The 25,533-nt window shown below is 37.1% G+C and overlaps 1 protein-coding gene across 1 annotated transcript; it reads left to right on the top strand.

Moving 5' to 3' along the window:
- Positions 1–18,573: 18,573 nt before the first annotated feature.
- LOC145048602 (protein ENHANCED DOWNY MILDEW 2-like) lies at positions 18,574–24,907 on the top strand. The gene is made up of 17 exons (XM_078997135.1): positions 18,574–18,677; positions 19,688–20,147; positions 20,237–20,333; positions 20,404–20,451; positions 20,542–20,696; positions 20,781–20,883; positions 20,960–21,061; positions 21,132–21,379; positions 21,450–22,031; positions 22,103–22,352; positions 22,429–22,521; positions 22,615–22,656; positions 22,739–22,852; positions 22,933–23,004; positions 23,069–23,187; positions 23,295–23,364; positions 23,450–24,907. The coding sequence occupies exons 2-17, from the start codon at positions 19,735–19,737 to the stop codon at positions 24,719–24,721; spliced, it is 3,780 nt and encodes a 1,259-aa protein (XP_078853261.1). The 5' UTR covers positions 18,574–18,677; positions 19,688–19,734; the 3' UTR covers positions 24,722–24,907.
- The last annotated feature ends 626 nt before the right edge of the window (positions 24,908–25,533 follow it).

Raw genomic sequence — 25,533 nt, 5'->3', positions numbered from 1 at the left:
CCAAACCAAGGATGGCGGAAACGTCCGGGGGTGGAGGACTTCATGTAGAATATCACAACAACGAGTATAATAGTGCTCAAAGTAAATACAACCATCATAAATATAATTGAAAAGTTACACCAAAGTATATGTTTACATGATTCAAATCAATTACATTATGATACAAAATGAACTGTTTGACGAATTATCGTCCCATCCTCAAAACGTTGTTAATTTCCTGTTTCACTGAATTCCTGAGAATACAAGTAGTTTTGAAAAAGTGTCAACACGAAGGTTGGTGAGTTCATAAGCTTTTGACAGTAAGAGTTTGAAAATAGATCTTTGTAGAGAGATGTATGTTACCAAGAAAAATCCAATATTTTCCTTATAAAAGTTATGTGGTCCTAAATACCAGGACCGAAAACGAACAAGTATTTGTCATACTTAAAGATATAAGAGTGGTTTCAAATGATGTATAGTCATAAATACCTAAACCAAAAGTGTACAATAATATCTGTATTTATTGATATAAAAGTTATTTTAAATCGACATAAAACCCCTTTTTGTTTTATAAAAATCCCGTAAACTTTATGTATTGTTAGCTCCCTATGTGAGTCGCTATAACCATACTATAACTAGAGGTAACCTGCATAACGTCTTTTAGACGCCATGATCCTATGAATCTTGTCACCCGCAGACCTACCGGTCCGGCTGTAGCTAGCAGCGAGATGTGGGATGTCAACCCCAATATAGATCTATACACAATTATCACGCTCTCCTTACAAGAGATTTTGGTTATAACTGATGGGTTTTAGCCATAAGAACTTTCCTATGTGCGCATGCAAAACCCTAATGCTTGGATCTAGGCTTTCTAATTAAACATGCTTTGAATCCAAGACTTCTAATGGCTAATTAGGTTAAATAACAACATTGAAACAGATCTAGAATCATACCTTTGAGTTCCTTTTTGATCTTGTTGTCTTGGAGCTTCTAGAGTCACAAATGTCACTCCTCTAATGGCTTACAAACACCAATAGCAAGCAAGATGATTTAGGAGAGAGGAGAGGGGAGGAATTCGGCCAGAGTATCTCTACTTTAGATGGTGTGTCGAATTCCCTCACCCCTAGGGTCTATTTATGCTTGTAGACTCCTTAAGGGTTACAACATAAACCCTAATCGGATAACTTAGACTTTAAGTTGATCCATATCCTTTCCTTGATAACCCTATGGATGATTTTGGCTTATCCAAGCCCTATAAATCGTCCATCCTATCTAGGATAAGGATTTATAGTCTAAAGTGTAACTATCAAACAATTGACAGTTTATACCCTCTTATTTAATTAATCTCTTTAAGTCACCAAATTAATTCCAATTAATTTATGACTCATATATTAATCAAATAACCATATATTATTACTTATAATATTTACTCTCTCTTAACAAATCATCCATCAAGTTGCTATGGTGAAGGCAACCCAAAAGGACCATGCACAACCGGATCAAATACTTGCCTAATATAGTTGCAGCCTTAGACACTATTCCAACAGTCTCCCACTTGGATAAGTCTAGTAACTATACAAGTACAATTCGGTTTGCAATCGTAGCTCTCAAAGACGCTGTCAACTCTGATCTAATCAATCTTGTCCTTTAGATAAGGGATCTTACAGTCCTCTGTTAGATATCATGCTGACAATCCTATGGAATGGTTAGTCTAGCATTCGATTTCTCGATCTTCGATTTATTTGACATAGAACTTAATCAAACACATCAATTCAGTTCTGACCGGGCCCGACACATAAGTCAAATCAAATCATCGAGTGGCCAAGATATCTCTTCTACCCTCTCAGGATAAAATTTACAGATAAACTTCGACTTATATGCATTTACTTATTCATTAACCAACTATACACAACAATGCGTTTTATAACACCAAGTTACTGATGCGTTTTCGCATTATCAATGTACAATCAATTAACAAATAATAAACCATATATCTAGGTTTTAAGACTATATGATATTATCGTCTTGCGATCACCTTTTATATCGTATTCCATAAAGTGATTCCAGCAAGCGCGGGTTTATTCCAATGCTCAAAACCAGTTCATAAGCACTCATGAACATTGCAGCAACCCTTGCTATGTCTAACACCATTTAGACATTCTACATACCAATTCATGACAATCTTCATTCATATCTACTCCCAACATATGAACGATTGTGGATCATTTGAATAACTCGATTATTCCTAATAAACTCAATTATTCTGGAAGTCAAAACATGCAAAGTGAAACAATAGTTAAACAATTAACATGTGACAGTAACTTTACTCATAAATAAAACTCCTTTATTTAATCATCAAATGTTAATTACATTTATCTATTATACATTTCTAACACTATCTAATCTATACTAATATCATCCTTCAGCCCAATACTCCTAGCATGCTGCAAGTGCTTAACCCTACTCAGTCCCTTCGTAAGCGGATCTGCTGGGTTATCTTCTGATGATATTCTCTTCACTACGAGTTGTCCTTCTTCTACACGATGTCTAATGAAGTGATATTTTCTGTCGATATGTCGAGATCTACCATGATCCCTCGGTTCCTTGGTCAAGGCAACCGCACCTTCGTTATCACAGAAAATCTCCATGGGCTCCTTTATGGCCGGCACAACTCCAAGATCACCAATGAAGTTCTTTAGCCATATTGCCTCCTTCGACGCTTCGCTCGCTGCAATGTACTATGATTCGCACGTTGAATCAGCTACGGTTTCCTGCTTGGAACTCTTCCATGTCACTGCTCCTCCATTCAGGGTAAAGACCCAGCCCGACTGTGGACGGTAGTTGTCCCTGTCGGTCTGAAAGTTGGCGTCACTATACCCTCGCACCTTCAAGTCATCACTCCCTCCAAGGACTAAGAACCATTCTTTCGTCCTCCGAAGGTACTTAAGGATGTTCTTCACCGCAATCCAATGTGCTTTGCCAGGGTTCCCTTGATATCTGCTAACCATGCTCAAAGCGAAGGCTACATCAGGGCGAGTACAAGTCATAGTGTACATGATTGAGCCAACTGCGGAAGCGTATGGTACTCGGCTCATTTATGCTATCTCAGCTTCGGTACTCGGACTTTGAGTCTTACTCAACTTGGCATTTCCTTGTATCGGTAGTTCTCCCTTCTTTGAGTTTTCCATACTAAAACGTTTTAGTACTTTCTCTAAGTAAGTATTCTAACTAAGTCCAATTAGTCTCTTACTTCTTTCTCTTACTATCCTTATTCCCAAAATGTAAGAAGCCTCTCCGAGGTCCTTCATAGCGAAGCACTTCCCGAGCCAGGACTTAACCTCCTGCAGAGTTGCGATGTCGTTCCCTATGAGTAATATGTCATCGACATATAGAACGAGAAAGCTTACTATACTCCCACTGGCTTTGACATATACACAAGATTCGTCTTCGCTTCGTACAAATCCAAACTCTTTGACTTTCTCATCGAAGTAAAGATTCCATCTGCGAGACGCTTGCTTAAGTCCATAAATGGACTTCTCAAGCTTACACACTCTATTCGGATGCTTCGGATCCACAAACCCCTCTGGCTGAGCCATGTAAACATCCTCAGCCAACTTTCCGTTAAGGAAAGCGGTCTTGACATCCATTTGCCAAATCTCATAATCATGAAATGCGGCAATTGCTAGCATCACTCTAATAGATTTAATCTTCGCAACTATTGAGAAGGTCTCATCATAGTCAACTCCGGGAGTTTGAGTAAAGCCCTTCGCGACCAATCGCGCTTTATATGTGTGTACGTTCCCATCCACGTCGGTCTTCTTCTTGAAGATCCATTTGCACCCAACGGTCTTACGTTCGGGCACATAATCAACCAAATTCCAAACTTGGTTATCGTACATGGATTGGATCTCGCTATCCATTGCCTCTTTCCATTTCGCAGACTCCGGGCCTACCATGGCTTCCTTATAGCTATTAGTTTCATCAAGATTTACTAGTGTACCATCACTAATATACGTGTCCCCTTCGGTAGTAATATGAAAACCATAAAACTGGGGTTGAACTCTAAATCTATCGGAACGTCTGAGAGGTAAGGATTCGTCAATCGGTTCAACCGGAGTTTCCTCCTCGGGTTGAATGCCAGCGGTCGAGGTTCCTTCATCTATCGACTCTTGAATTTCTTCAAGTTCGATTTGCCTCCCACTGTCTCCTTGGCTTATGAGTTCTCGCTCTCGGAAAACTCCTCTCCTCGCAACAAAGACAACATTGTCTTTCGGTCTATAGAAGAGATATCCAAAGGATGTTTGAGGGTAGCCGATGAAAATACATCGCTCACTTCGAGGTTCAAGCTTGTCGTGAGTATCTCGTCTTACGAAAGCCTCGCAACCCCAAACCTTGATATGTGCCAACGAGGGAGCTTTCCCCGTCCACATCTCATGAGGTGTTTTGGCAACCTTCTTAGTAGGGACTCGGTTAAGGATATGGGCGGCAGTCTCTAAGGCATACCCCCAAAAGAAGATAGGTAGTGAAGCACGACTCATCATAGAGCAAACCATATCCAATAAGGTTCGATTACGCCTTTCTGCCACACCATTCAACTGCGGTGTCCTAGGAGGCATCAATTGCGAAACTATTCCACACTCCTTGAGATAATCGTGGAATTCAAGACTTAGGTACTCTCCTCCTCGATCGGATCGAAGCATCTTGATTTTCCTGCCCAATTGATTCTCCACTTCATTCTTGAACTCTTTGAACTTTTCAAAGGTGTCTGACTTTTGCTTGATTAAGTAGATATACCCATATCTACTATAGTTATCGGTAAAAGTCACATAGAAGCGGTTCCCATCCTTCGTGGTTGATCTAAAGGGTCCACATACATCGGTATGTATTAGGTCCAATAGCCCCTCACCCCTTTCACAAGTACTCGTGAAGGGTGACTTAGTCATCTTTCCAAGTAAACAAGACTCGCATGTGTCATCTTCCCTAAGGTCGAATGACTCCAACACTCCATCCTTTTGGAGTTGGGCTATGCGTTTCTTGTTGACATGTCCAAGACGGCAATGCCACAAGGATGATTTATCCATACTAGTGGAAGAATCAATATTCAAAACATCATTTCCTAAGTTATCAACAATCATAACAGTTTCATATATTCCATTACATGGTATAGCTTCAAAGTAAAAGACACCATTTAGATAAGTCAAAATAGAACCATTCTCATTATTAAAAGAAAATCTAAATCCTTGTCTATATAAACCATGAAATGATATGATGTTTCTAGCCATTTCTGGCGAATAGCAACAATTGTTCAAATCTAAAACCAAACTATTCCTAAGCACTAAAGAATACACTCCAATCTTGGTCACAGGCGACGATCTTCTGTTCCCCATGATTAGATTGATCCTTCCTTGCTCTACATCCCTACTTCTTCTTAGTCCCTGCACATTAGAACAAATGTGATAACCACAACCGGTATCAAGAACCCAAGAAATAGCATGATTAGAATCGTTACATTTGATTGTGTATATACCTGCGAAAGATGGCTTGATCTTTCCTTCTTTGATTGCTTGCAGGTAATCCGGGCAGGTTCTCTTCCAATGTCCTATCTTGTGGCAGTGGTGACACTCTGCCTCCTTTGGGTTGGAGCAGGGCTTAGTGGGATCAACTTTGGTCCCACTAGAAGAGGCACCATCTCGGGCTTTCACCTTGCGATAGTTATTCGATGATGCTTTCCTCTTCTTTCCCTTCCCTTGACCAATAGCCAAGACAGGAGCAACGGACGGATTGCGAGTAGGTGCAACAGACTTGTCCTTGAAGTTGCTCTCAGCGACCCTCAAGAGACCTTGGAGTTTGCTTAGGGTGACCTCTTCTTTGTTCATGTGGTAGGTCATCCTAAATTGGTTGTACATTGGAGGCAAAGAGTGAAGCACCATGTCGATCGCCAAGTCTTCACCAAAGTCAACATTTAACTTGCGAAGGCGGTCGACATACCTTTGCATCTTTTGCAGGTGCACGGTAAGAGATTCTCCATGACCCATCTTAGCGGAGATCATGTTAGTGAAAATCTCGTAACGCTCTTGTCTCGCGTTTTGGTGGTATCTCTCCAACAAGTCTTGATGCATCTCGTATGGATACATGTCCTCGTAGGACTTTTGGAATTCGGAGTTCATGGTGGCGATCATGATGCAATGTACCTTCGTTGCATCTCGCTCATGAGTTTCAAAGGCGGTGATTTCTTCGGGAGTAGCAACTTCGGGGTTGATTTTCTCGAGCTTTTCATCGAGGACATACTCTTTATCCTCATAGCGAGCAATGGTGCGAATGTATCTTATCCATTCGCTAAAGTTCGTTCCATCGAATGTGACCTTTTGGCAAAGGCTCATCAACGTGAAAGAACTAGCAGCAGCGTTGTTTGCGTTCGGCATCTTCAATTAAAAAAGGACAAAGATAGATTAGAATAAGAATCCCTAATTATCACCCAATAAGAAAATTAGGGCTAGGATCCAACAATAACATTTACATACTAGAAAAGGGATGCCGTAATCTAACATGCAAATAAATTGAAGGTAAGTGAATGACGATTCACTAATTCTCCATCATAAAACTTAAACTATTAGTCCTAAGTGTTTTTGAGAATTCCTAGGTTCGGATGAGATTCATTGAACTATTCAATGGCGTGTTTAAATCTCGATATGCCCCTCTCGTTTGTGACTGGGATGCCGAGGATCACAAAGCGGGTGTGAATTACCATGCAAATTCACATGGTGCCTTCATTGTAACGATCACCTATTCGATGTGCCGGTAAACCACACACGCTCCATCGAACTATGATAAACAATGAATCACCCTTTGCCACCTTCGCTTAGAACCAATTAGTGTGCCGGTAAACCACACACGCTCCACTAACTTCTTAGCAAGGTGCAAAGTGTAATTTCATGGGATTGCATCAATTCACTTTTCCTAAAGTAACTAAGATTGGGAAATTTTTTAAAACGTGTAGTTACTTTGTATTTCTTATTATACTTTTAATGAGAGGATGAGATTGCCCTATCCTACCCGTTCGGCTAACGACCCTCCACCAATCAAGCAAGCGGTGGGTGTGAGTGTACACCCATTAAGCGCCATTTTATAGGCCGCAACCTTATACCCACCTTATAGATCGGCTTCGTGAATGAGGCCTACTAACGGTAAGATTAACATTTAGTTATACATATATATATATATATATATATATATATATATATTATTCTAGTAATATCATATTAGTATAGGGTTGTATTTTAAAACCTTTTAAAATCTAGGGTTTGAAATTTAAGTTGTCTAAATTAAAACTTTTAATCACAAATATAAATTTCAAAACTTTAAGGTAGGTTTTAAACATTTAAAACATGAAGGATCAAATAACAAATAATTCCAATTAACAATTAATGTCCTAATTATCTTTATTTGATTTATCCAGGATTTCTTTTAAGATAATTATCAAAATAATTAATCATTTATCACATAAGGAAATTAAATATTTTATTAGATGATAAATATCTTTAATTAGATCAAGATAATAGTCATATATATCAAAAAATCGAATTAGGGTTGATCTAATATGATTAAGGTAAGTTTCCATAAGATAAACATGAAAAAATCCCGGTTTTTCCCTAATCCAGACGCTCAGACTCGCCGAGTACAGGCCTACTCGCCGAGTACATGACTCATAAACCCAAAATCGAATTTTGCAGGTTTGTTTCAGTTAATCAAGCAACAATTTAAAGAAAACCAAGCTAGGCTCTGATACCACTGATGGGTTTTAGCCATAAGAACTTTCCTATGTGCGCATGCAAAACCCTAATGCTTGGATCTAGGCTTTCTAATTAAACATGCTTTGAATCCAAGACTTCTAATGGCTAATTAGGTTAAATAACAACATTGAAACAGATCTAGAATCATACCTTTGAGTTCCTTCTTGATCTTGTTGTCTTGGAGCTTCTAGAGTCACAAATGTCACTCCTCTAATGGCTTACAAACACCAATAGCAAGCAAGATGATTTAGGAGAGAGGAGAGGGGAGGAATTCGGCCAGAGTATCTCTACTTTAGATGGTGTGTCGAATTCCCTCACCCCTAGGGTCTATTTATGCTTGTAGACTCCTTAAGGGTTACAACCTAAACCCTAATTGGATAACTTAGACTTTAAGTTGATCCATATCCTTTCCTTGATAACCCTATGGACGATTTTGGCTTATCCAAGCCCTAGAAATCGTCCATCTTATCTAGGATAAGGATTTATAGTCTAAAGTGTAACTATCAAACAATTGACAGTTTATACCCTCTTATTTAATTAATCTCTTTAAGTCACCAAATTAATTCCAATTAATTTATGACTCATATATTAATCAAATAACCATATATTATTCCTTATAATATTTACTCTCTCTTAACAAATCATCCATCAAGTTGCTATGGTGAAGGCAACCCAAAAGGACCATGCACAACCGGATCAAATACTTGCCTAATATAGTTGCAGCCTTAGACACTATTCCAACAATAACTTACAGGAATTGGGATCCCGTACTCGGACGTACGGGGAGAGATAGTCTCACATTTTGAGTTAACGAGCTTACGTGTAGTGTGCGTGAGTGTAGAACCTTTTTGTATGAATGTACCCTTTTTGTATGAGTGTGTTATGTGATGAATTATAAACTATACCTATTATAGTTTATCCAAAACGTTTGTAGTGTATAAGAACTCTTTTATGAAACTGCAATAGTGTTATGAATCCATAAACTATGCTTATTATAGCTTCATATACGTGTTCTAAATGAATGAGTAATCTTATAATGAATGACTTAGTTTTAGTTTATGATGATAAACTAACAAGGAAACACATTCAATAACTAGAACTTATGATTATACGCTTTGCTCAACATAATACAAAGTGTTATGAAATTTATAAGCTGTTAACTAAATTTAACCTTTCTGCGTTGTTTTTAGAAAAGTCAAAGAAAAATCATACGAAGTCGAAAATTAAATCCGTAAATTCTGAGAGCTCCCAAGATGTGTCTAGTTTACTCATATTTTTTATCATGATTTTTAATGACCTCCAACTTGGGTGAAAAAGTCAATAATCACAGACTGGTCTGGTTTGGTGTTTGAAATGATACACAGTTTTGTAAAAATCACCATAAATTGTAGAAAAATCGTATGGAGATGTGCAAGTAGTCATTTTAAATCTAAGAACTTGAACTACTTGCACCTTGTACAGTTTTGAAAACAAAAATGTTCAAGTTTCCTAAAACAGTCCGTGAATGGAGTTGAACTTTTCTGATGAAGGCTGTTAGAAAAGTTTAGTTATGTTCTTGGTGTTTTAACTTGTATCCCCCCTAAAAATTTGAGAAAACATGAAAATTTAGGGGGTATGAACTTACCTTGAGTGATTTCAAAAGATGCATGATGGAGAAGATAAGTGTTCAACTCAAGAACACTTGGGAGGTGCTTTAAGATTTGAGGAGCTAACAACAAATATGATGATATTTGTGTAAGAAATCAACGATTTTATTAGAATGATGTGTAAAAATCACAAGGAGGATGTTAATACTTACCTAAAGTAGAAGAAAAGTTTGGAGTATAGCCTTGAATCTCGAATTTTTTTAGAGAGAGGAAGTGAGAGAGAAGATATGTTTGATCTTGGGTGGAAGAATGAGAAAATGAGAGAAGTGTGAGGAGAGAGGAGACTTTTATAGCCTTTGACCAACTGTGAGGTTGGAAAAAGGTGGGAAAAGTACAATGAAGTGACTAGGTAAGGGTTGATGGTGAATAGTGACATGGAGTGGGTATGGGAGTGGTTGCTTGTGTCATAAGGTAAAGCAAAGTCAACACTCCACCTCAATTATTCACCCACTAGATTTTATTATTTAAATAAGAATTTCCATGAAAATATGTTTAAATTATGAATATTTAGGTTTTATTATGTTAAAATACGAGTTTGTGAGGAAATCCCGCGTTAAAATCTCGAGAAACGGGCTCAAAATGTGAAAAATATTGAAAATGGGCCAAAAATGTCAAAAATCTGAAGTTCTGGTCGGAGGTTTGGTCCTCTGGTGCTTGGAACCGAGAGAAGGAAGGAAGGACCGAGAGAGGGAATGGAAGGACTGAGAGAGGGAAAGGAACTGAGAGGAGATAAAGAAGACCAATAGGAGAAGAGAAGGACTGAGAGGAGAAGGGAAGGACCGAGAGGAGAAGGGAACCGAGAGTGAGGTTCGGCCAGAGAGACCTCGCCCCATTTCAGTTTCGGCCCGAGAGGCTTCCAGGTCTTGGTTTCGGTCTCGGCTACATAGGGTTTCGGCTGCTCAGGGCTTCGGCTTCTTAGGGTTTCGACTCCATGAGAGGTTTCGGTTCCATGAGAGGTTTCGGTTCCATGAGAGGTTTCGGCTCCTCAAGTCCGTTTTTCTCGTTTTTACCCCGTTTTAAGCCGTTTTTGGCCCAGTTAAGGATCGGGATGGCCCAAAAGACTATAAAAAGTTTAAGGAACTTTTGAGAGAGATTTGGGAGAGATTTCACATTCTTGGAGAGATTTCTCATACAAAGCGAGTTTTGGGAGAGATTTCACATTCTTGGAGAGATTTCTCATACAAAGAGAGTTTTGGGAGAGATTTCAAATAGAGAGAGATTGAGTGAAAACGATTGAGAGAGGTTTCGTGTGTGGCATTTGTGAGTGTCCGGCTTCGCCACGCAAAGTCCGTAACCCTGTTAAGCCTTGTTTAAGGATCTTACACACTCCCGATGAGTATGCAACATTGTTTTATCGGTTTGGCTCGCCACGTACCACAGATTTAGGTTAAAGAGATCTAGATGTTCACACTTTTTGATTTATGATCTCTCATTAGAATAGCGAGTTGTTTAGTATTTACCTAACATAAACTCTAGTACCCACGTGCAAAATGAGTCGAACGGTTTGACTTGTTGACTTCGGTTGACTTTGACTTAACCGAAAATTGACGGTTGTCACATAGTTCACCTTATTGATGGAATTGAACGCCATTTATTTCATGTCAAATGCTTCGTTTCTATGCAATGAAAAAAGAGTTGCTGATTTCACTTAACACTCTATGATACCTTCTCTGGTTTCCGTTGATTTCACTTAATGCTTCGTTTTGAACACTTTTTCTTGCATCGAACCATTGATGGATAGGGAAGAGGATTAGGGTTTAAGAGATAATTTACCTTCAATAATTGGTGATTAAGTTTGAATATGATTATGATTCCTGATTTCTTGCTATGGAATTCGTGATCTCTTGCTATAGATTTCGAAACTGATTACGGATAATTTGGTATATCAGTTCAAACGTCAATGCATAACCGATAAAGCTGAAGTAGGAGTGTATTTGGGAAATCATACATACTTATAAAGCTAGCATTTTTTCTTGAATCTCATTCATTTGAAACCCACATTCTTTTTTCCTTTCACCACATTCATTTGAAACTCCCATGACTTTTCAATTTTCTTTATAATAATAATTATAATTTGGTAATTAGGTTAAATAAATATCAAATCTAAAGTGTAATCATATATAAATTAAATTTCAATATTAAAATAATATCTTTAATTCTACTTATAAAATTATGTTTTTTAACTTTTAACATATTATACTTAATTTATTAGTTTTAATATATTATTGGATGTAAACTATTGTCATTTTAAAGGTATAATTTTTGAACAATTTGTATAACATACTTATTAATTAAAATATAACATTATAGGTTCAACTCAAATATAAATTTTATTTAACTTAAACAACCCAAATATTATTTTATAAACAGTTAAAAGTGATAAATTGTAATGTCTTTGTAATAATGATTGTATGTTGGTTAATAATGTTAAATAAATATCATACGTAAAGTGTAATCATAAAATAGACTAAATTTCAATTTTAAAATAATATCTTTACTTATATTTATAAAGTTATGTCTTTAAATTTTAACATATTATACTTAATTTATTAGATTTAAAATGTTGTCGCATTTAAACCATTATCAGTTTAAATCTACAATTTTTGAACAGTTTGGACAAAATACTTCAATTATTAATTTAAATATAACATTACACTGTCAACTTAAATATAAATTTCAGTTCCACTAAAAAAAACAAATAATATTTTGTAAATAGTTAAGAGTGATAAATTATAGCGATATTGTTATATTTAAAAATCATATATTTGTAAAGACTTCAACTATATAGGTGTTTCTGCGCAACGCGTGAGCATTCGCCTAGTTTACTTTTATATGTTGAGCGGGAAAAATCGACTGGGAGGGGCTTAGAGTATGCCATGTGTGGCAAAAATCTACTTACTTATTATATTAGGGGATATATTTATATATATATATATATATATATATATATATATATATATATATTAAATTTTCAAATACTATTTTAGTTTAAAAATAAAAAGAAAATAAAATAATCATCCCCCCTTTCTCTCTATCTCTCCCTTTCTTTCTCTCTCTCTCTCTCTCTCTCTCTCTCTCTCTCTCCCCCCTCCCCCCTGATTGAAATGTTTCGTCAGCAACACGTTAAAACTAAACCAATCAACAACCCTCCGATTCACCCCAATTTAGGGATCTCAAAACACACACACATACACGAACACAAATTTTGCCAAAACCAAGCACTCTATATCTTTCATCGAATCACAATACACCTACCATATATGGTGTTATGATTTGGATCTCATCGAACTTGTGCTCTGATCACGATTCCATCCTCGACACATCCATGTCCGACATCCTCTTTTTTTTCTGGTTTGGATCTCGTATATGCGATAATTATTTCACCAGGGATAAAGTTGAAGAATTTATTATTGGGTTTGGAGTTCACGAGAGAACTTGTGATGAATCAAGATCCTTTACAACACTAGAAAGAATCCTGGTTGCTACACCCTCTAACATCTTCATCCCCTTCTTTAAGAACTTATTTCCCCATTTTAATCGATATATAGTCACATCCCCGCACCACAAAACCCCTTTCATTAACATACCTGATCCTACGACAATCATCATTGCAACAAACCCACTGCAATCCTCAACATTTTGTGCTAACGTCGTCCAATATGCCGCAACTTTAGCCTTTCGCAAAAACAACATTATCTATGGCTACCGTTGACGACACACTCCTCATGACCTCTATCACCAAAAACACAATATACTTCTCCAAAACCCGATCAAATTCCTCTAATGGTCATCCCTTGGCAGAGATGAATTATTTCTAATTCCTCGGAAGCAAGCTCGATGTTCTGTTGTTCGTCGATTATGTGGATAATTGAACATGGGATCTTGATAACTTCTACCTCACATGTATCTGTTTTTTTATGAAGGCGATCATGTGTATGTGTGTGTGTGAGGTATGGTTGGCGATAATTATTTTCTTTTCTTTTTATTTTTAAATTAAAATAGTATTTGAAAAATTATATATATATATATATACATACATATATATATATATATATATATATATATATATATATATATATATATATAAGTAAAAGGGTATAACCATATTTTCAAAAAAATTTGGAACAAAAACACAAAAAAAAAACATTGATTTTGAACATTCTATGCAAGTGATTTTTTTTTTGTACTCTATCTAAAGTTTTTGACAAAATTGCAAAAATGTTCCTGTGGTATGCATTTTTTTGGGGTTTGTAATGCTCGCGTTTTCAGGCTAGGCATTATCATTGATGTAATAGTCTAGGTTAACCCTTGTAACTCTTTTTGGAGTACTAATGATGAAATATTTGAGTATTATGTGAATTATGTGTTTATTTTCTTAATTATTATAATTTAATGAATTAAGAATAAAACAAGCGTCAAAATTAAAATATGAAATAAGCCCGATATCTTTGCATAAAGATGAAGTGGTTGAAACAAGGATTCCGAAGATATAAAGAATGTCGAAATCTGAGTTATGACATGTCGAAGTTTCGCGACAGAACCGCCAACGCTGAATGACGTAAAAAGTGAAATTTACGTTAGAGCGATATTTAGCCTTAGTGATCTAAACAAAAGTCGTAGAGTCCGTTAAACCGAGAGCGTGCATAAAAAAGAACGCCCAAATCTGACTTCGTATGAGGAAGTTATGATTTTTCGAAGTTTCGACTTAGTAGTATGCAGCCCGAATACTCGATTTGAGATCAAGCGGTTTTTAGCCGAAACAATCTAAATGAGAATCAAAGGTCTCATTAATAGTAGTAAAACGATAAAAAGATAGGCGAAAACAGACGTTGGATGAAGAAGTTATGATTTTATAACGGAGTTTTCCTGTCCCAACCTACTAAAAATAAATAATAAAAATAAAGTCAAAAATAACCGACGGAGTCTAAACGAAATTTGTAGATCGTAGTCTCACCTACGCGTGGATATAAAGAACGTCGAAAACGGAGTTCGTATGAAGAAGATATAAATTTTTGAAGTTTATTAAATATAGTCGATATTTAATTTAAATATAAATTATCCGATATTATCCAAAGGGGAGGGGGAGAGTCAGCGAGCTGATCCTCATTACGCCCAGCGTAATTTCAGATTACGCCCATCGTAATTCGAAGTTCCAACCCCTATAAAAGGATGTCGAGGACAACCGAGTTGTTTGCTAATTTCTTCCATTTTTCTCGCGTTCTTGCATCGTTTTTTCGTGCAAGAATTATCCTGAAGCAAGTCCCGAAGCCCCGAAAATCCCGAGAAGTGCAATTCCCGAGCTGAAGTTCTGCCTGCGAGGAGTCCGATTTTTGTGAAGATCTTCCAGATCTACCGAAGAATACTACTTCTATAAGTCGTAGTGTTGTCCGATCATCTTCTGATCAAGTGAGTGTGTGCTTACTTTCTTCTAATGCATAATTATGAAGTATTTTATACGAAATCCGTGTTATGTGTATATTCTGTTGTTATATGCATGAATGTATATTCACTTTCTTCTATCTCATATATATGATTTATTCTCTATGAAATACGTGTTATGTGTATGTGTCTCATCTGTTGTTTAGAATATGTATTGAATGAGAATGTTATATAGGTTTTAAACTATGTATAAAAATATATATTTTTATCTACTAATATGTCGGGTATAACATGGGTAGATAGTTGTGTGATAAACAGATGAGAGGCCTCGATGTTGTTTTTGATTCAGTCATCTAGCGGAGTTTTGATGACGACCACAGACTTTTCTAGACAGTCCTGTGGAACGCTAGCAGGTTCGTCACCTGTAGGTGTTAATGAACTTGAGTGTTCATTCGCTGTACTCCATCCCCCTCATGGTTGCCTTATTTGACATATATTGCCGGGAAACCCCCGAATGCATGTGTTGTCGCCCCGATGAAATATTCTAAGACTAGGTCCCTTGTGTTAGTTGTTTTAGGGACGTAAAGTGAGAATAACGGGAATGGGTAATTTGGTTATTGTTGGTTGGTGGAATTAAATATAATTATTTATTGTGGGTTGAAAACCCTATATGCTCACCAGGCTCCCAAGCCCGACCCACTCGGTTTTATTTGTATTACAGGAAGTGGCGCAAGGGCATAAGATGGATGAATCATCAAGTTGCTTTGTTTACAAGTCTGTATATGTATATATTTGTTGAATGACTTGTAATGTTATCGTTTATGCTTTATGGTCTGTATCGGAACATGACATCCCGAGTTTTGATTATATAAAGAAAATACATTTCTTTTATGAAATGCTTTGGTAAATATTATTTTATCACGTTTTGTTTATGGGAACAACTTCCGCAACTCTTTCAAATCAAAAGGATTTACTCTGAAATTATTTTAAAAACATAAATGAAAAATCGGTCTTTTCTGGCCTAGATTTTGGGGATGTCACAGTTGGTATCAGAGCCAGGGCACAGGTTGATGTGTTCGACGGGGACGTCGAACCCTATAATGGGGGGTGAAAGTGGGTTAGATCTGATCCCACATCGGCTGGGAAGGAGAACTAAGCATTCCTTATAAAGGGTGTGGATACCTTCCCTATCACAACGCGTTTTAAAGCCGCAAGGGCAGCAGATCCCATAAGAACTATGCAGTTAAGCGTGCTCGGGCGGGAGTAGTACTAGGATGAATGACCCTGTGGGAAGTCCTCGTGTCGAGTGGCTCAAAGCGGACAATATTGTGATACGTGCCAGAGGGGGATGTCACAGGGTTTTAGTCCAAACCACAAATTTTTTGGATTGGTGGTCATTTTGAGGTAGTTTTTTTAACTGAAATGATTGTAATACCATTCTGGTATTTTTTTTAATGTTTTTTTTCTATCTAATTTAAATGTAAAAGAAAATAAATAATTAAATTGGACCCACATGTTCTCTCTCCATCTCTGTCTCTGTCTTTGTCTCTGTCTCTGTCTCTGTCTCTCTCTCTCTCTCTCTCTCTCTCTCTTTCTCTCTTTCTTTCTCTCTCTCTTCTCTCACCATCCTCTCTCTACCTATAGACAAACACACATACACACATGATCCCCAACCGAACCATTCACCTTCATCGCTCATTGCTTCACCACACACCTTCATATTCATCTTTGAGTTACCTTCGCCTTATCGCAAGTCTATATTATTGCCTGAAGTCAACTATCCACATGAAAAGGAAACGATAACCTTAAATTAACCCCATATAATCATCCATCGATTGACTGTTGACGAACCAACCCTCTCACCATTGGCATTTTTGGTTCCCACATCATTTGATAACTCCATGGCTTTTGATGTCCGGTGGCCCCATCTGAAAGCTTCATCGCTTTCCCGTCATTGCTCGTCGGATATCAGAGCGTCACCTTAAAGCTTCATCACGTTTGTTTTGTCTGGTGGCTTTGTGAATATGATGGCTAGTGGTATCAGCGGTAGAGGGTTTATGGAGGTTTAAGTTATAGTTTTCGACTTTTTGAAGCAACGATCTATGGTTTCTTACAATTTTGCATCTGATAATTTTGGAGGTTTAAGTTTTAGTGTAGTTAATAGACTTGTGATTGGTTTAATGAATGGGATGGTGTTTTTGCTCATTATTGATTAATTGGTATTCACATGAAAGCTTCAATCATTTCCCTTAAAGATTCAACAAGTATTAGGTGGTGACGAGGTGTTGGCTGATGGTAGCAGATTGAGATGATGATGGAAGGAGATGTCCTGATGGTGATGACGAGAGAGGTTGAATCAGGAAGTAAAGATGCTATTTTTTTATAGGGCAGGATTTTGAACGCCGATCTAGTATCATTTTTGGTGATGAAGATGATTTTCAACAAAGACTAAGAAGGATGAGAGATTGAAGGTAGGTGATGAATTATTCTAAACCAATGAACTCTCTCTATTTCCTTTTCAATCCCTGTCATTGTGTATTTACATTTTATGTGTTGTGTTTGTGTGTATTTGGATTTGTGTGTGCGCGCATCTGGATCTATATTTGTGTTAGAGTGGATGCACAAGAAAGATAAATAACTCCATCGATTTTAGTTGAAGGTGTGTGAGAGAGAGAAAGGTGCATCCCGATTTTTTTTAATTATTAAAATAACTATTACATTTAAAAATTGAAAGAAAAATAAAAAATAAATACCCAAGGGTATTACAGTCATTTCACTATTCAGGGGGACTAAAGACACAACGAAACTAGTTCAAAAGTACCTTGAAACTAAAAAATTGAGGTTTGATTAACCTGGCAATGAGGCGGGTTTGGAGCGAATCGACCTTGATCCGAACCCTTTTAACAAATTTCAAAATCCGATTCAAAACCGCTCCGTAACCCGCAGGGTTTTGAATAATCAAATCCATACCTTTATCCACCGAATCAACGAATATCCAAACCCGCTCCGTAACCCATAGGCTTTTTGAATTATCAAACACATTTTACTTAATTCATAAAATAATATTTCTTAAATAAAACAAATTCTGATTTAGAAAACACATTACGTACTCGAGGACTTCTGATTGGAAATAAAAATCACTATTGTAGTAACTTCTAATTTATTTTTTACTGTCAGTTGTAGTGATAGATAATAACAATGACACACTTTCTTTCAAATGATGAATGAATTTATTGATTTATGAATAAAATATGATGATTGCTTGATGAAATATAAATGAAATGACATTATAATTCTTAGTAGAAGACTGTAAGTCTAGAAGTCGACTCATCGATTCTTACTTATATACAGTTTGGATTTTGGCATTTTCCCCTGGACTTTTGACTAGATTTAAAAATAAACTTTAAGAAATATAAAATATAAACCAATAATTCAAAATTTATACAGGGCGGGTTATATACGGAGCGGATCAGTGATGATCCATACCCAACCATTTTAATAAAAAGGTTAGCGGGTATGAGCCATTAATAGGTAAACGAATAAAAAATTATGCTCCAAACCCATGTAATTCTTAAGGGTTTGGATCGGATGAGAATCAAAACCCATTACCATGCATAGGTTTGAACTAAAACCCATAAAAATACATACAAACATAATTTTTACAATTTTATTAAAGTTTTTTAAATACCAGGATCATTTTACGGTTTTATTTTTATGAAATTAATTCCTTTCCTAAAATAAAAAGCAGCAGAGTACGATCTTGCCCTCGCTAAACGTTACCATACGCTTCATCAGGTAAACCTATACATCGTGTTCATCATATTCTCGTTCAGCCGTGCACTGCGTCTTCTCCACTTTGTCATAGGGGTCGTCCGACGAGTAGGTGATTCCCTCCCCCCTCTCTCTAATCACATCTTGTGAAGTCGACCCCAAACAGGGTTACTGTGACATCGCTGGGTTTTCTTTTTCTTCCATCGCTACTGTGACACCGCTGATATGAGAATCTGAAAAAACCCCTTTCTTTCTCTTCAATCGCTGCTAATAACATTTTTCTGAAATCGCTGTTATTAATCTTGCTCTGAAATCGTTTACATCAGAGGAATGTGAAAAAAAACATGTTGTGGTTTCTTGCTAAATCGATAGAACAGAAAACATACTGTGGTTATTTGCCTAATCTTCTGCACACAGTTCAATTTGATTTTAGATGCATTTTATTTCGTTTTGAGTTAATTGTTGTCTTTGACCTTTACATAGTAAGCATTTGCGTTGTTATGTATGTTATCATATTGATTTGGTTATATCATTTGCTCTAGATTTATATCTTATAACCTATAATTCTTGGTTATCATAGTAATAAAAACTTAGTTTACCTCTGTTTTTTTGTGAATTTGTTTGGTTAATATATCTTTTTTGTTGATTCATGAATCGCGTTAGACAGAATAAACGCTAAAACCCTAATCTAGTCCTAAACTATACACAGCCTGTTATCGTGATCTGTTTGTAACCTGCCAGTGCCACCACAAACCTTAAGTTTGTTCTGATTTTAGCCGTTCAATGTAATATTGCAAGTTACAATTTTCATTCAGTGAAAACCAAATTTTTTCTGGGGGTTTCTTCAATCCATGCACAATAACAAGGGATATTGTCAACACTGTATGCACCCCCAGAGCATCTGATGGCTGGTTACCCTCCTGGGGCTGTCAACAGCTTTTCTTATGAACCCTAGTTTTGCAGTTGTGTTATTATAGCAACCCATAAGTCTGTTCCCGTTACTGACTGGATATTTTGCATGACTTGAAAACCTGGCAATCTTCTCTTGTTAAAACTTGTATGTATCTACTTTCTACCATGTACTCTTTCACTGAGGTGTGTGCGTGTGTATTCTTTTTGTAGGTATTAAATACAGTGTTGTCTCATTGTGTGTGGGAGAAGCTTAGAACATGGTCTCATCAGATGATGAGGAAGAGACAGTTGCAGATACTATCTCAGAATACTATTTCTGTGACGGGGATGACGAACCCCTTTCATTTTCAGTGTTACCTCTGCAATGGAGTGAGAGTGAGAGTGAGAGTTCAAGCCCTACTACAGGAATCTTTTTGAGGGGCACTGCAGATAATGGTCTTCAAAAGCTATACAAAGCAGTTAAGGCATGGAAGTATGATTTATCAAAATCTAATCCTGAGATTTCAGTGCTTTCCAAAGATAACCACTGGATCAAGCTTCAAAAGCCTAGAAAGAGTTTTGAAAATGAGATCAAGACAATTCTGATTACTGTGCATTGCCTATCCTACTTGAAAAGAAAACCAGAAGCATCAGCGAAATCTCTGTGGGACCACCTCTCTAAAGTTTTCAGGTATCAGCATTTGTTGTTGTTGTTGTTGTTGTTTTTTAGTCTTTATTGGTATCAGTTTGTTAGGACCATCTCTTTTTTTCATTTTGCAGTTTGCACGATGTCAGGCCTTCAGAGAATGATTTGAGAGGTCATAAGAGCTTCATTAGAGATGCTGTAGACAGGGATGAAACATTGGCGAAATCCAAGGTTTATCTTGTTTATGTTTTGTATTCTTTCAGATCTTTTTGACGATTAACAAAATTGCTGAATCCAACAGGTTTTGGCTGCATTTTTGGAGAATCCCAGAAAGAGGAAAGTTTCTGAGGTATTGTATAATCTTGCTTTCTGGTTGTTCCTTATTGATCCATCATGCTGTCTTAATATTCTGGAAATAACTGGCTGGCTTGGCTTACAGGAGGCTGAAGCTGCTACAAAGCCGAGCTTTATAGTTGATGATGCAAATGATGATGACTTTGTCATAGAGGCCAATGAAGATAGTGAGTCGGATGAAGAGGAGGATCCTTTTGATTCAGTTTGTGCTATATGTGATAATGGTGGTAGACTTACCTGGTACTACCTGCTACTTGCATGTTTTTTTTTTTTTTTTTCTTTTTCATTTGATAGTCTTCTGATGTATTTCACCATCCACTGCAGTTGTGATGGGAAATGTTTTAGGTCATTTCATGCAACCCCAGATACTGAGGAGGCAGAAGAATCCAATTGTAAATCTCTTGGTCTAACTCCTGACCAAGTGAAGGTGTTCCAACCTTTTATATTCATAAAATATGTTTTTTCTTTCCTTTTCTCATTTTTTATTATGTTTCCTTTTGCAGAGAACACAACAATTCCTGTGTGATAATTGTTTGTATAGCCAACACCAATGCTCTGTTTGTGGTAAACTAGGGTCTTCTGATAAATCTTCTGGTGCTGCTGAGGTGAGTCAACCCATTTTTCAGCAGTTGCATTATATCAATTTAAAAACTCTTGTATGGCCTTGTTCTTCAGGTTTTTCGTTGTAGTTCTGCAACTTGTGGCCACTTTTATCACCCAAAATGTGTAGCAAAGATACTACAGCCGAATGTTGAAGCTGAACAGAAGAATCTTCTAGAAAAAATCAGTGCAGGGGAACCGTTCATATGCCCTGCCCACAAATGCGATGTCTGTAAGCAAACAGAAAATGAAAAAGTGGAAGACTTGCAGTTTGCTATTTGCAGGCGATGTCCAAAATCATACCATAGGAAATGCTTACCAAGGTAGTCTTGTTTCTGTTTCTGTGTCTGTTTCTTGTTTCATATCTTCTGATGTTTTTTGGTGGTTTTACAGGGGTATTATGTTTGAATCTCAAGTTGGTGATGACGACATAGTCCGAGCTTGGGATGATCTTTTGGGTAAATCCCGTGCATTGATATATTGCTTAAATCATGATATTGATAAGAAGCTCGGCACCCCTGCAAGAACCTTAATATTTCGAATTAATCGCCATAGCATTAGCAATATGGATCAACCATCAAAACTGCCATTGAAGAATAAGGAAACATTAGATACAGATTCAGAATACACAAGCAAGAAGCCTGTTACTGTTATCAAGTCACAGAAAGGTGGCGAAAAATCTTCAGCCACTAAAATGGAAGATTCATCTTCCAAGAAGAGAGCAGCAGTTGGGTCGGTGCCCTTGGAGAAGAAGAAGAAGAAACCAGCAGACACCTCTCTATCTCTAAGGAGGTCTTTGTCAGCAAAAATCAAGATGCCTAGCTCTAGCTCAAATGATGGTCAACCTAGCTTGGGGTGTAGATTGTTTGAATATATGAATAAAGGAACGGAATCAAACAATTTGGAGAAGGATGACATGTCAGTTGATGAGAGCAAGCAAATGTTATCTCCTATAGATGAAGAATCAAAACAGAGGTGTGTACTTCATTGTAAACATATCATATCGTATCATATATATATTTTAATTTTGTATGCATTAATTACAGAATATTGGATCTGATGAAAGATGCTGCTTCCTCTATTACACTGGAGGAGGTGAAGAGGTACCACACAGAGAAAGTACCATCAACACATGCAATGTCATCAAGAGTGGACAAATCCATCATCTTGGGCAGAGTGGAAGGTGCTGTGGAGGCTCTTCATGTAGCTTTGAAGAAGCTTGAAGAAGGATGCAGTGTTGAAGATGCAATGGCTGTCTGTGAGCCTGGTGTTCTTGACCAGTTAATGAGGTGGAAGGTACATATGTTAATCTTCAAAATCTGTTTCATCATGTTCCTTCTGTTTTCATCATCATTTTCTTTCATGCATGCAGGATAAGCTCAAAGTCTACCTTGCACCATTTCTGCATGGCATGCGTTATACATCTTTTGGTCGTCATTTTACAAAAGTGGAAAAGCTGGAGAAGGTAATTGTTTTCATTTGCTTTTTATTTATTTATTTATTTTTTAAGGGAGAGAGAGAGAGGCTAATGTAGTTTGTGTTGGCACCTCTGTGACAGATTGTTGAGAAGCTCAAATTTTATGTTGAAGATGGTGACACAGTAAGTTTGCCTTACCTGATGAGAATTGAATTTGCTTTTTATTTGTCTGTTGTGGTACGTATTATTCCTTATGCATATGCAGGTGGTTGATTTTTGCTGTGGGGCAAATGACTTCAGTTTCCTTATGAAGAAACACCTTGATGAGATGGGAAAAAACAAGTGCTCTTACAAAAATTACGATATTACCAGACCAAAGGTATGGTATGCGCTTCCCTCTGTTAATATATTTTTGGATTTGTTGATTCATCAGTATTGCTATTGTTATTTTGTTTGCAGAATGATTTCTACTTTGAGAAGAGGGATTGGATGTCTGTTCGTCCAAATGAATTGCCAAAACGCTTGAAATTGGTAAAGATCATGTTGATTCCTTCTCCCTTTAGTTTGTGTTTCTTATAATATATTCTTTGAGCAGATCATGGGACTAAACCCTCCATTTGGGAAAAATGCTGCTCTTGCAAACCAGTTTATACAACAGGCAGTTAAATTTATGCCTAAGCTTATCATTCTTATTGTTCCCCCTGAAACTGAAAGGTATATAATATATGTATGTGTAAATACTAATAGTTACAAAGACAAATAGACCTATAAGATGAGCAACATTGATGTGTAAATGTTTACACATGTATGTGTGTGAGCAGGTTAGATAGTGAAAAGCAGAAATGTCCATATGATCTAGTCTGGGAGGATGCTGAATTGTTAGCTGGGAAGGTACGCACATCCTTTCCTTTTGCTTTTTTCAGTCATTTAATGTTTGATATGTTGATTGCTGATTTAGATATACAATTTTATTCAGTCATTTTATCTTCCTGGATCGATTGATGTGAATGCGAAGCAAATTGATCAATGGAACAATACTACACCAGTCCTGTACCTGTGGAGTCGTCCAGATTGGACAAACAAGCATAAAAGTATCGCCCAACAGCATGGCCATATACATACACAACCCCAAGCTGATGAAAATCTGCTTCAAAACGAGAAGAATGACATACAAGTGGATGTTCCTCTTCCTGTTCCTGTTCCCCTTATCCTTGATGATCTTCCAACAGATAAAACACAAAAGGAAAGGGAAACCCCTAAAAAGAAGCAGCAGGCCCAGTCCAATCAGACTTCATTTTCAAAAAAGAGAAGAGGGAAACAAGTGGATAAACAATCTCAGAAGAAACTTAAACTCGAGGATAATAAATATTCTCGTGGTCAAGGTCAGGATTTAGACGATAAGCCAGTTCCTGAACCACCCAAGAAACTTGACATTAAGCGTCCTTCCCCGGGTCCCACTCCCACTCCCATTGTTGAAGATGAAGCAAGTCAATCGTTTGAGCACCGACATTTGGAGAGGAGGTATAACCCAGCGCCACCGCCACCAACCTCTGAGGTGATGGATTATAATAGCTCTGCCTCTCGCTCTCGGAATGATATACTAGGTCAATCGGTCAACCAACATCGGTACAATACCCCCACCCCTACCACCACTGAAGAAGCACCACCTTACATGGGCGGTAGTGGTACAACATATAGGCGACCCGATTCTGCTAATAATAATAATAATAATCTCCCAACTCCTAGCAGCGGTTATTCGATGAGACCCGCTGAGCCTTCTGTTCAGTATCATCATAATGCGGGTCCGGGTCCGGGTCCAGGGGGGTATGATAGTAGGGGGGGATCTTATGTTGATGAGATGGGGGCGGGGGGTTCAAGGAGATACGGTGGTCATGATATGGCATCATATAATAACAACAGCAACAGGGCCGGCACATCTACAATGCAACGGTATGCACCCAGGCTGGACGAGCTCAACCATACAAGGATGGACGACATGAATCACTCCAGAATGGGAATGGGAATGGGAAACTCCAGACGACCTGAACCACCACCTATGCCTATGCCTATGGGTATGGGTATGGGTATGGGTATAGGGAATAATAATAATCATAATAATAGGGGCTTTGGGGGTTATGGTCCACCCATGCATGGACCTGGCTTCGGTACGGAGCCCATGGGGTTTGCCCCTGGTCCATACAACCCCTATTCACACCATAATTCCTCGGGTGGTTGGCTCAACGAGTAGTCTACCCCTTCACTTTTGCATTTGCATCACCTCTTTGTTTGTTGGCTCACATATTCAACTCTACTTCTGTATTTTTTTGATAATGTTTTTGAATATGACACAACAGGTATGTATGTATGGTGAACGACAGCTTATTGTTTAGTTTTTCATTAGTATTATCAAAAAAATCCTTCAAAATTACATGTATATCATATATGATATTAAGATTCAAAAAAAGTTATAAATATAGTTATATATATATATATATATATATATATATATATATATATATATATATATATATATATATATATATATATATATATATATATATATATATATATATATATATATATATATATATATATATATATTGGAAATAATGAGATTTGAATTCCACTATTAGAATTTTAGAAATCAAGTAAACTACAACATCGTCCAAAGAAAATAATTTTAAAAACAATGCTAAAATAAATTTCTAACATGGATCCTAGCATTTACAGAGTGGCGATGCTGTTAAAATTAAATAGCATCTATAAACTTATATATTAATATGAGGGTAGAAGGAGTTACTAGTAGTAATCGGTCTCATGACAAAGGAAATGGTGTTCCGGTTCAAGTTCATCTTATGACCGGCCAAGTTGTCAACCTTTCGGTTTTCCATTTTTTCTTCTTTTCCTTTCTCAAAATCTTTAAGAGGCTCAATCTTATCCTTTTCTCTCTACCTGTTCAAACCCGATCAACCCTCTCTTCATTCCTCCCGCTCCTCATTCCCTATCCTTTCACTTCATTCCCTCCCCCTCTTTTCCTTTCATTTCATTTCCCTCCCTTTA

The sequence above is a fragment of the Lactuca saligna genome, chromosome 5 (assembly GCF_052625555.1).
Source record: "Lactuca saligna cultivar CGN05327 chromosome 5, ASM5262555v1, whole genome shotgun sequence".
Lineage (NCBI taxonomy): Eukaryota > Viridiplantae > Streptophyta > Magnoliopsida > Asterales > Asteraceae > Lactuca > Lactuca saligna.
The sequence above is the reverse complement of the archived record's forward strand: the minus strand, read 5'-3'. Positions and strand labels throughout refer to the sequence as shown.

Excerpts from the sequence above, each read along its gene's own strand:
- LOC145048602 (XM_078997135.1), top strand. The coding sequence starts at position 19,735 with ATGGTCTCATCAGATGATGAGGAAGAGACAGTTGCAGATACTATCTCA. Across the intron at positions 20,884-20,959 it reads TAACTCCTGACCAAGTGAAG|AGAACACAACAATTCCTGTG; the intron begins GTGTTCCAACCT and ends TTCCTTTTGCAG. Across the intron at positions 23,005-23,068 it reads TGCCAAAACGCTTGAAATTG|ATCATGGGACTAAACCCTCC; the intron begins GTAAAGATCATG and ends TTCTTTGAGCAG.